Below are 12,394 nucleotides of genomic sequence, written 5' to 3'. Positions count from 1 at the left end.
TGGTGATAGTTCTTTGTAGTTCCACTCATTTAGTAGTTGTCCTTGGTATCAGAGTTTTGGTGATTATCAAACTGTACAGTTTGGCAGGCAAAACAGTACATCTAAATCCTGCTGCAATCTGACATATCAACAGCATTGATTTGGAATTTAAAAAATTACCAAAGGGGATCATTCACTTTAGTTACTGTGGTCCTGGAATTCATTAACAAGTTGGTGTTGTTCTTGATGGAGTTTGTTTTTGCTGGTTCTTTTCAGAGTAAAGCTGCTGCTAAAGCCGGATCTTCTAAATACCAGTGGAACATTATGAAATCCCTTGGTCTGGATGATGAAGAGATAGCCAAATTTTCTGAAGCTGAATATTGGCTTGATTATTTCCCACCCCTGGCTATTCAGGATCTCAAGAGAATGGGTGTGAAGGTATGCCCATCACTCCCATAATTTAAGAAGATATGAGGAAATTTTATGGTTACATGAGCTTTGGACCACCTCTTAATTTAGAATAATATATTCAACTTGAATTCCACTAATGAATTGGTACTATTATTGTCAGATTAGAACCTAGTGGGTTGATGTAAACAATGAAATACTTAAATATTTGTTGTATTGAAATGTTATATTGATACACTAGCAATTAATAGAAAGGAACTCTAGTCAAAGAATATGAAGAAGTCAAAGTTTAACTTGAACATTTAGGAATACATAAAGGTATTATTTAAGTGTTTTTTTTTTTAAATTTATTATGATTCCTATATGTTTAATATATAAATGTGTGTTTAAAAACACATATAAACACAAATTAATGTAATAATTGTGATTACATATTTAGTATTTGGTACTTGAAAAAAATTAAAAAAAATATTTGGTATAATTCTTAGTTGGAAAATAAAGAGTAGAAGAGTAATTGATTCATGGGAATTCTTATTCATAGAGACTACAAAATTCTTAAAAATTTTCCTCTCTCTATCTGTAGGTGGACTGGCGTCGTTCCTTCATCACCACTGATGTTAATCCTTACTATGATTCATTTGTCAGGTGGCAGTTTTTAACATTAAGAGAAAGAAACAAAATTAAATATGGGAATCGGTGAGTTTGTTGTCCCTTAGTATAAAAGCAAAAATCATACAATTCCTGCATTGTAATTCAGTGCCCCATAGACTACTTTTTTTCTTTATCCTTTCTCTTTTTATGAGTTTTTTCTTTTTGTTCTCTTGTATCCTTTGTTTTCCTTTTTGGCTTGCCAGTTTCTAATTTCTCTGAGCGCTTAGTGTTTATGACAAATAGAAGCAGGGAGAATAGAAGTATTGTTTTTTATGATCTCACAAAAGATTCTGTTCAGTATTCCCAGCCAAGCAGAAAAATAATTTTATTTGTGTTTTATTTATTCTTTTGTTCTATAAATTGTTTTAAGATCCTTCCTTGATTATGTGGATTAATTAAAAGGTGTTTGCATTTCATAAGTGAATTTATATTTTATAATCTTTTGTTTCATACTACAAAGTACATATTTTTCAGTGGTATTACCTTTGATGAAGGCAGAAAGCTTTCATTAAACTAGGTTGGCCATAGAACTAATGTCTACATAAATAATGGATGTAGACATTTGCTCAGTTTTAGTTAGAAGAAATATTGTAAGATGTTAGCAGCAACACTAGCAAATATGTTAGGATAAAACTTGTATCTTATAATAATATTTGCCACTATTTTTTAGGTATACTATTTATTCTCCAAAAGATGGACAGCCTTGCATGGATCATGACAGACAAACCGGAGAGGTAATGATTAGTGACATAGAGTAGCTATTGTTATTAATTTTTTGTATGGCCATAGAGTTTAAGAAATACATCAGAAGCCTAAAAAATAACTTTATTCCAGTGCTGAGGTATATAGTTTTGATACACTCTGGTGGCTGTGAAGAGGGAGGCAGAATGTCATTAGAGGTACCTATATCTTGCTATTCTAAGAGTGGTCCTAGATCAGTGGCATTAGCTTGTGATGGAAAAGCAGTTTTGAACCTCACCCCAAAATTGCTGAATCTGAATCTTTGGAGGTGGGGCCCAGAAATTTGTCTTTTTTCAAGCTCTCAGTGTGATTTGTATGCATGCTAATGTTTGAGAAACACTGCCTGGGAAATACACTGCTCTAAAAAGAAAGCATGGGGAAAGGTAATTAGATATGTGGCTAACTGACGTACACAGATTCCATTTATATTTGCTTTGATTACGTGCCTACTTGCTTATTTCCAAAGAACTTCTGGCCATGCATGACATCAGTTCACTCTACATTCTTGTAGGACACATTTGTGACATCATTCCTTATAATACTTAAGTGAAGCAAGGGTAAGCGATTTGCCTAAAGCCTTGGCACAGTAAACCACCAACAGTGTCGAGATCTGAAATTAGGAGTCCCAGTGAGTGTGTCATTCTTTGTTACCACCTATAAACACATTTATAGTTTAATGACTACTTTTCAAAATCAGCCTTCAATTATGATGTAACTTATCTGATAGAAGTGAGAATTGATCAAAATTTTGGAAGATTTGAGAGACTTCAGAAGGCCCAGTTTATTGACTATATTATATTTTATTTTAATATAATATTATAGAATATTATATTTTAATATAGTCAATAGTAGCAATATTCTAAATTTCAGTAGTACATTACAGTTTTTCAAAGCATTTTCCTATTCATTATCTTACGTGATTCTTACGTGAGGCGTAGCAGAGTTATTTTATGGATGAGGAACTGAACGCTCAAAGAGATTGTCATTTCCTTGGGTCAAGTGGTTAGTAAGGGCCCAAGCTAGATTTCGATTACACGTTATCTGACCCCTGGTCCATTGTATGTCTGTGATGACTGCTCTGTGGCATTGGTATCTTCTGACTCTCATTTGGGCAAAAAAAATACTTTTTTATCTGATTACTGCAAATCACTTTTTTTTCCTGTCCTCCCCTCTAAGGGGAGCAAACCATCCTTCCTCGTTGGAGTCTGGGCCTCCTTTTCTATTTCTGATAGGGTAGAAAGGCCATCTCCCAGGTATCTTCTCACACATTAGACTTCCATGTAGATATGGTCAGTACACCGCTGGCACATTGGAAGAAACAGTTATTTTAACAGTGCAAGAACTCATCTTAGAAATTTGAATCAGCTCTCCCACATAGATTAGTAAGTTTAATCCAAATCTTTTTTCCCTTCAAATTTTTGTTTTGTGGTTTTTTTTTTTTTAGGGTGTTGGACCTCAGGAATATACTTTAATCAAGTTGAAAGTGCTTGAGCCATACCCATCCAAATTAAGGTAGGTTTGTCAAAGAGTTATTACATGATCTTTTTGAATATCAGATAGTTGTGATAGAATCCATAGTATTTTTTGCATAAATATATCTTTTTTCTTCTTAGTGGCCTGAAAGGCAAAAATATCTTCTTGATAGCGGCTACTCTCAGACCTGAGACCTTGTTTGGACAGACAAACTGTTGGGTTCACCCTGATATGAAGTATATTGGTTTTGAGGTGGCGAATGGTGATATATACATCTGCATCCAAAGGGCTGCCAGGAATATGTCATACCAAGGCTTTACCAAAGACAGTGGCGTGGTGCCTGTTGTTAAAGAATTAATGGGAGAGGTAAGTTGGATAGCAGACTTTTAGTGCATAAATTTGCAGGGAAAATTTCAACAATGAAGCTTAAGAAAAGAGCATTTAAGAAAACTTTTTCGTTGAAGCATATATATAGTCAAATGTGTAAATCATAGTGTATATTTTGGTGCATTTTCAAACGTGTACATTCATGTAAGCTGCACTCAACTCAAGATATAGAACAGTTCTACTCCAGAAGGCGCTCATGTCCATTTCACTGTCATACTCGTCTTCTCCCATTGCTTAGCTGTGCCACAGCTTGCTAACCATTCTCTGTTATGGATATTTGAATTGTTTTCTGACTTTTTCTGTTACCAAGCATTGCCTATATCATTAGTTCATGATGTTGAAGTTCTATCTGAGAAGTTTTTAGGAAAGTATTAATGACACAAATTTTTAACTGTTAATAATGCAGCTTCTTTTCACTTAAAATTTGCTTAAAATCTGCTTAAAATTTGAGCAGATTCCTGAGTGAGGAAAATGGGTAATATAAATTAAAAAATAGCTTTCAACCTTTAAGACTTAGAATCTTTAGCCTTCACCCATATGACTGTAAATTCTATAAACGTAGCTTATCTATATGAATAATGTGGGATGGGTAGGAACCGTGTGGAATTGAAGAGTGCATTCCTTAGTTAAACAAACAGTTGTGAGCTGTTTGTTGTATTTTAGAATATGGGTCCAGTATTGTTGAATCTTTTGTTTTTTTTTTAAGAGAAACCAGATGTACCTTTTTAATTCGATTTGTCTTCCTAATTATTTAAAATGGATATATAGTATTCTATGTTGTAGAAGTCTCATTTATTAAATAATCTTTCTATCATTTAAAGTTTTAGTTTCCAGGTTTTGCTTGGATAATTAATACAGCATTGGGCAGACTTCTCAAAAAAAAAAAATCTTTTTTCCTCTGAGATAAATTCCTAGGATTGGATGGCTTGGGTCCAATTTCTGTGAACATTTTTGTGGCTCTTGCTAGGGATTCCTATATTGTTTTCCTCAAGAAGTACAATGTCACCAGCTATGTATTAGTGTACTAATATCTTCACAACTTCATCAGATTTGGATATTGTAATTATTTACAGTTATTTTTGGTTTAGTTTGTATAAAAGAATTAGTTTTGTTCTCTTTCATATATTTTTGATTACTCGCTTCTTGAGACTTAAAATATTAACTTTTTTTTAATGGTTAGAATAAATTTCTTCACTTTTTATGCTGATCTTTCTTTTACACAGGAAATTCTTGGTGCATCAATTTCTGCTCCTTTAACATGTTATAAGGTGATCTATGTTCTCCCAATGTTCGCCATTAAGGAAGATAAAGGTAAATAGTTTATTTCTTTATAGAAATACTATGATAATCACATTCTGGCTGTATTAATTCTACACTCTTTTTATAAGGTACCGGTGTGGTCACAAGTGTTCCGTCTGACTCCCCTGATGATTTTGTTGCCCTCAGAGACTTGAAGAAAAAGCAAGTAAGTATCTGAATTTCACATTCTTATTTCCTCTTCATCATCTGATTGTTCAGTACTGCTGAACTACACTGTGAGATTAGGCTAAAAAGCTGTGCATGTATTTTTGAACTGCAATCTCTAACTTGTTTCTTCATGTTTATATGTTATCCTGTGGTTTGAATTTTGAATATAACATTTCATAGAATGTCTTTTTTCTATTTTTTAATTTTTTAATTTTAATTTTTAAAATTTATTTATTTTAAAGACTATATTTTGGAGCAGTTTTCGGTTTACAATAAAATTGAGAGGAAGGCAGAGATTTCCCATATACTCCCTGCCCCAGCATATGCATAATCTCTCGGTTACCAACATCACCAGAATAGTACATTGTTTTACCAAGGATAAACCTCCATTGACGCATCATAATCACCTAAAGTTCATAGTTTACCTTAGATTTTACTCTTGGTGTTGTATATTCTGTGAGTTTGGACAAATGTATAATGTGTCCATCACTAATAATCACACAGAATATTTTCACTCCTTAAAAATCCTCTGTGCTCTTCATACTGTATGGTTGGAATCATATTGTATGTAGCCTTCTCAGATTGATTTCTTTCACTTAGTTATATGCATTTAAGGTATCTGTGTCTTCATAGCTTGATAGCTCATTTCTCCTTGTGCTGAATAGTATTCTGTTGTCTGGATATACCACGGTTTGTTTATCCATTCACCTACTGAAAGACATCTTGTTTGCTAACAAGTTGGTTGGCAGTTATGAATAAAGCTTATATAAACATTTGTGTGCAGGTTTTTTGTGTAGACATAACTTTTCGGCTCTTTTGAGTAAATACCAAGGACTGTGATTGCTGGATCATATGGTAAGAGTGTGTTTAGTTTTGTACGAAACTGCCAAACTGTCTTCCAAAGTAGCTTACCATTTTGCATTTCCATCGGCAATGTGTGAGAGTTCCTATTGTTCCACCTCCTCACCAGCATGTGGGGCTGTCAGCGTTCGGGATTTGGGCCATTTTAATAAGTGTGTTAGTGGTATTTCATTGTTCTTTTAATTTTTATTTCCCTGATGACATACGGTGTGGAGCATCTTTTCATATGCTTATTTGTCATCTGTACATCTTTGGTGAAGTGCGTCTGGTAAGGTCTTTGGCTCATTTTTTAATCAGGTTTTTTTTTTTTTCTTCTTCTTGAGTTTTAAGAGTTCTTCATCTATTCTGGATAGCGGTCTTCTATTAGATGAATCTTTTATAAATATTTTTTCCTAGTCTGGCTTGTCTTATACTTCTCTTGGTATTGTCTGCTGCACAACAGAAGTTTTTAATGAAGTCCAGCTAATCAATTATTTCTTTCATGGATTGTTTCTTTGGTGTTGTATCTAAAAAGGCATCACCATACCCAAGGTCATTTAGGTTTTCTCTATGTTATATCTTCTAGAAGTTTATAGTTTGGAGTTTTAATCTAGTCTTTGATATATTATTGTGAGTTCATTTTTGTGAAGGGTATAAAGTCTGTTTGGATTAATTTTTTTTTTTTTGCATGTGTATGTACAGTTGTTCCAGCAACATTTGTCGTTCTACTGTATTATCTTTTCTCCTTTATCAAACATACATTGATTATATTGCTGGGGGTCTATTTCTGGGCTCTTTATTCTGTTCCATTGTTCTATTTGTCTCTTCCTTCATTAGCACCAAAATGTCTTGATTACCATAGTTTTATGTCTTGAAGTTGAATAGCGTCGGTCATGCAGCTTTGTTCTTCAGTATTTAGTTGTCTATTCTGGGTCTTTTGCTTTTCCATATAAACTTTAGAATTAGTTTGTCAATATCCATAAAATAACTTGCAGGGATTTTGACTGGGATTGCATTAAAACTGTAAGTCAAGTTGGGAAGAACTTACATCTTGAAAATATTGAGTCTTCCAACCCATGAACATGGGATATTTCTTCATTTTTTTTTAGCTCTTTGATTTTGTTCATCAGTTTTGTAGTTTTCTTTATATACATCTTATGTATATTGTTAGCTTTTTACCTAAGTATTTAATTTTTTTGAGTGCTAATGTAAATGGTATTGTATTTTTAATTTTAAACTCCACTTGTTCTTTCTTGGTAGGTAGGGACTTTTGTACATTAACTTATATCCTGCAACCTTGCTATAGTTGCTTATTCTAGGAGTTTTTTGTTGATTTTTCTTTGGATTTTCTGCATAGATGATTATGCCAATCCATATAACTTTTGCATTAGCAAGAATATCCAGTGTGATGTTGAAAAGGAGTGGTGAGAGGGAACATCTTTGTTTTATACCTGATCTTAATGGAAAAGCTTCAAGTTTCTCATCATTAAGTATGATGTTAGCTGTAGGTTTTTTGTAGATAGTCTTTATGAAATTGAGAACGTCCCTCTCTAGTTTACTGAGAGTTTTTTTTTTTAATCATGATGGGTATTGGATTTTGTCAAATACTTCTTTAAAAATTACATCTGTTGATATATGATTTTCTTTAATTTGTTGATGTGATGGATTTCATTAAACTTTTGTAAAAGTTTTTTGACATTCACATTTTCATTGCAACCTAGAATATGAACCTCACTTTCAGTGGTGTATGCGAGTGAATTTTTCCTTTTTGGTTGTACAGTTTCATTATTTAAGCCATTTGCTAAAACTGTCGCACTTTTAAAAGTCCTAGATCCCATCTGGAGATATTTGGTTAAGTTAAAAAATTGCTCTGTATGGATAGAAAAAATAATAGTTTAAAAAAGAATAGTTTAAAGTCCTAGAACTAATAAGCAATTATAGCGAGGTTGCAGGATACAAGAATGTACAAAAGTTCCTACTTACCAAGAAAGAACAAGTGGAATTTAATAATAGTTTAAAAAAAGGTTGCTTCTCTCAGTGATTATATCAGTAAAGTGTTGATCATTAATGTTAACTTGCAAATATTTTTGCAGGCTTTACGAGCCAAGTACGGGATTAGAGATGACATGGTGTTGCCATTTGAGCCGGTGAGTACATAGACGATTCAGGATATTCATAGCCATCTCTTCATCAGAGGAAAAAGAGCTAATACTGTCCTTGTAACAAAATTAAATAATTAGTGGAGTGTGGAAGTAAGAGGGAGGGTGCTGAAGAATTTACTTTAACTTGATATCTGCTGTGGCAGATAAGAGTGAGAGAAAAACTAAGAAGCATTTGCTTAGCACCTGGCACCTGAAATTCTGGATCAAACAAATAGCTTTTAGCATCGCCAATTTTATAGTAGTTTATTTTGCTAGTCTGGCCAATTTCCAGGCTTCTGAAGACAACATTTTGCCATGTTACTCAGGAATGTTTATGTTTTGATATTAGTGCCTGCAAAAGAAAACAATTAAAATTACTAACAAATAACTTTCATGAAAAACTCAGAAGACTTATTAGAAACCAAAAACAAGATACTCCATGAATTTAGTTGTTTGCATAATTTTGCTAGTTTTAGTGTTAATTATTTAGTTAATCGTATGCTACTGGAGGATTGAGAGCTGGGGAAGGTGTGTGTGTAAAAAGGAGGGACAATGTGGGATTTGGTACACAGAATTTGGGTAGTTCCTGTGGCGAGAATGAAGACAAATTCACAGTTTGATGTTAGTTACTTTGTGATTATCTCGTATATGGTACTGCTGTAATGATACATAAAATCTAAAATGACTTCATTGGGCAATACAAGCAAAAGGACTCTGCCCCATAGGGCTGTGTTTGTGTTCATTCAGTGTGAATAAATTCCTGACATCGCTGTTCTTTGTAGGTGTCAGTCCTTGAAATCCCAGGTTTAGGAGGTCTTTCTGCTATAACCGTATGTGATGAGTTGAAAGTTCAGAGCCAGAATGACCGAGAAAAACTTACAGAAGCAAAGGAGAAAGTATATCTAAAAGGGTTTTACGAAGGTGTAAGTAATAATTTTTTATTGTTTTTATTTGATTCACTCCATGCTCTCTGGTTTTCTTCTTAACGATTTAAAAAGTATATACAAAATTCAATGGCCATATACCGATCTAAGACAGATTAATGAAATTAATAAGAGATTGTATTCTTCTATTTCCAAATTATTTTAATCTTTTTTTTTTTTTCTTGGCTAATAGCACTTACAGATATTACATTTTTGTGCCCTTTAGGAATCTCTTAAGGAATGAATTTCTTGAGAAGATATTTAAAGTTAGTTCATATTATTATGCAGTGAACTCCACAGGTTTATTGCACAGACAATAATACTTGGTCCTTTCTTTTGCTCTTTAAATTAAGAAGTTCATATTTTAAATACGTAGTTTTATTCAGTTTATTAATTTACTTGTTAATGCCTACTAGTGACAGATGGGCCCAACAAACATGTTCTGAACCTCTTTCCTCCTTAATTGTGGCTGCATTAATGTGGCTTATTACATTTAAATGGAAAGAAGACTAGGCTAGAGAAAGTAAAAATTCAATTATTAGTGGCTTGAGGTTAAAATGAAGATTTTTAAGGACATAAATTAGAATGTTTTTTTATTTTTACCTTTACTCTTATTTTTCTTGATAAACAAGATTTGATTATATGTCTTTTTTAAGTGACTTACTTCATTGTGGGTGATGATAAAAGTCAATACTTATGTAGTACTTATGTATTATTTAAATCTCAAAATAACCTCGTGAAGTAGGCACTGTTATTCCTATTTTACAGACGAAGAAATTGAGGCACAAAGAGGTTAAGTAATTTACCCAAGATCATCCAGATAGCCAGCCAGTGACAGAATTGAGATTCAAAGTAGGCAACTTGGTTCTAGGATTTATGCTCTTAACCACTGCACCATATAATGATCAAGAAATAAGATTTCACAGTGATGAATTAAACAGATATAAAGCATTTTGGTATGTTAGAGGATTGGAAGGTCAAAAAAGAACATATGTCTTTCACTTAAGATAGAAACTATTTGAGAAATACACAGGAGTCAGGTAGATGGATGTCAGTGTCAGCTGGAAAGAGGATTGTGAGTTAGAGCTCTGACAACGGTGGGCAAGCTAATACTTTGCCCTGGAATTAAATTTCCCCACTAAGTAAAAGGCAGAATTGAAAAATAATAGGCCTTCCTCTAAGAGCCAAGCTTATCAGATGGCCCAGCAAAGGAGAATGCTTGCTGGCAACAGGCGGATTTGGAAAGAGAAGCTGAAATGGACTGAGCTGAGTGTGCTCAGTTTCTTCTCCCAAAGCTTTTAAGAATGAGGTGAGTTGGTATAGTTGGTATAATGGAATTCTCACCACATAGAAATCTGAGAAGTATGTTCAATGATAGCTATCCTAGTTATACTAAAAGAAAAAAAAGCATGTTATAAATATTAGTTGTCTAAGCTGTGCCAAAATAAGTTATGGTTATACATGTGATAAATTTCACCCTAAAATATTTCAATCTGGTGAGTGGAAGTAAATTTAATTAGGGAAAAGTTTGGTGAGCAACTCAAAGTAAATTTTAATTATTTTGTATGTGTTTTTTTCCCCATTTCTCATCCTTTTAGATAATGTTGGTGGATGAATTTAAAGGACAGAAGGTCCAAGACGTAAAGAAGACTATTCGGAAAAAGATGATTGACGCTGTACGTGATAGGCTGTTCTCTGAAGGCTGTTTTAGGAAAAGAGCTTTTAGTTAATTGATGGACTTTATGGTGTTAATTAGCAATGAGTCTGTAGTAGAATTTGGAGCTATACTAAAGATAGCATTTAGTTTCGTGGCAGAAAATAGACCTATTTAGCAGTTCCTTCAAGTTGAGCTTCCCACCTGTAACACTGATGAAAGTAGTAATCTAAAGTTAGGATGTTTTCTACCAGTGGTCATTTGAAATATTAGTAGTTACAATTCTCTCTTTCTATAGTGCTTTACTTTTTACTTTCATCCTTTTCCTCCTCTATCTTCATTTTTATTGTAACTTTCTTCTATTGAGCTACTTAACTACTTTTCAGAATTTTATTCTTGACAATTATATGTACCCATAACCCAGAGAGACAATGGTCTGTAAGGCTTATTAAAATATAAAAGCAGCAATTTCCTTTTAATCTTTCCACATGCTCTTAAATTTCTAATTGGAAGGGCTCACTTTCAACTATTTTAGTTTCTTTAGATGCTATTCTGCTTTTGTGGATGTGAAATCTGTTTTTTTTAAAATTGAGATATAATTGACAGGGATGTGAAATCTTAATCTCTTATTTCTCCGAGTTGATGTTTAAGAGTGATTATAAAAAGGTGATTGGAACCTTTTGGGATATTGGTAAGGCTTGTCACTGGGCTTCACTGGGGGAGATCTGTTTGGGCCTTGGGGAAGCCCTGATGTTAGTTGGGTCTTCTTGGGTTCTTGGATTCCCCACAGAAGATTCTTCTCTCTGGCTTAAAAGGTCTAAGCTAACAGCATTCTGGGAGCCGAATGGGAGAATACTGCTAGTGCAAGTGCCAACGTCCAGTATGCTGGCTTTCACTTAGTCCCTATTTTCACTGTGATGTCCATATCCTTAACTTTGTCCTCTGGTTGAGAGACACTTTTATCTTCTCTAGAGAGTAAACCTGTATTGTTCTGTTGGCACAGGAAAGGGCAGTTGCCTGTCTGTGTATAGTGTGGGATTAGAATATCTGCCAGCAATTCCTGAGTCTTTTGGAGATTTTACAATGCAGACTGGATTGCTTATCAGCATTCTCTACTGCTGGCTTAGAATTCAACTAGCTTTTTCAATCTGCTAATAATACAGTTATCACTCATCCTGCTTTTTAGTTTCCAAATTTTGGTGGATATTGTTTCTTTTCCCATTCTCCTTGTCTTTGTAGTTTCATACCATTAAAAAAAATCCTGTTCATTGTTTTTTTTATCGGAATTTTGAGAAGGAGTGAAGTTAAATGTGTTTTTAATTTACTACCATTAAAAATCCAAGCTATTTAACTTCAGCATGAGGAATTGCATTAAACCCACAGCAATGAATATTCATTTATGAGTAATGTTGAATATTATTTTAAAAATTATCCTAGCTTAACAAGTTTAGGATCATAATACATTAAAAGATATTTGGTAAAAAATAAAATTCATGATCAATTTTCTAGTGGGAATTTTTAATGACAGTATAAATCTTTAGTAACAATATTTTCTGTGTTTAATTTTTATGCATCTATTTTTTTAAAAGTTTCATGCATTTAATTTTCCATTTTATTTATATTGTTATTATAACAAGGATAACCTCTAAACCATAGGATGAGAAACAATAAAACATCTTTCATTTTTCACTGAAGAGGAATAATCTCTACCTAGGGAAGGTGATCCACTT

General features: G+C 33.3%; 1 protein-coding gene across 1 annotated transcript in view; it reads left to right on the top strand.

Annotated features, from left to right (window-relative positions):
• The window catches only part of LARS (leucyl-tRNA synthetase), a 50,891-nt gene that overhangs the window by 13,467 nt on the left and 25,030 nt on the right, over positions 1–12,394 (top strand). Inside the window, exons 6-15 of the mRNA XM_023534915.1 lie at positions 971–1,083; positions 1,709–1,772; positions 3,224–3,291; positions 3,393–3,618; positions 4,863–4,950; positions 5,028–5,104; positions 8,040–8,093; positions 8,870–9,010; positions 10,609–10,737; positions 11,304–11,355. Of these exons, the coding sequence (XP_023390683.1) occupies positions 971–1,083; positions 1,709–1,772; positions 3,224–3,291; positions 3,393–3,618; positions 4,863–4,950; positions 5,028–5,104; positions 8,040–8,093; positions 8,870–9,010; positions 10,609–10,737; positions 11,304–11,355 (1,012 nt within the window). The remainder of the gene's footprint in view (positions 1–970; positions 1,084–1,708; positions 1,773–3,223; positions 3,292–3,392; positions 3,619–4,862; positions 4,951–5,027; positions 5,105–8,039; positions 8,094–8,869; positions 9,011–10,608; positions 10,738–11,303; positions 11,356–12,394) is intronic.

This window comes from Pteropus vampyrus, unplaced genomic scaffold (genome assembly GCF_000151845.1).
Source record: "Pteropus vampyrus isolate Shadow unplaced genomic scaffold, Pvam_2.0 Scaffold134, whole genome shotgun sequence".
Lineage (NCBI taxonomy): Eukaryota > Metazoa > Chordata > Mammalia > Chiroptera > Pteropodidae > Pteropus > Pteropus vampyrus.
The sequence above is the reverse complement of the archived record's forward strand: the minus strand, read 5'-3'. Positions and strand labels throughout refer to the sequence as shown.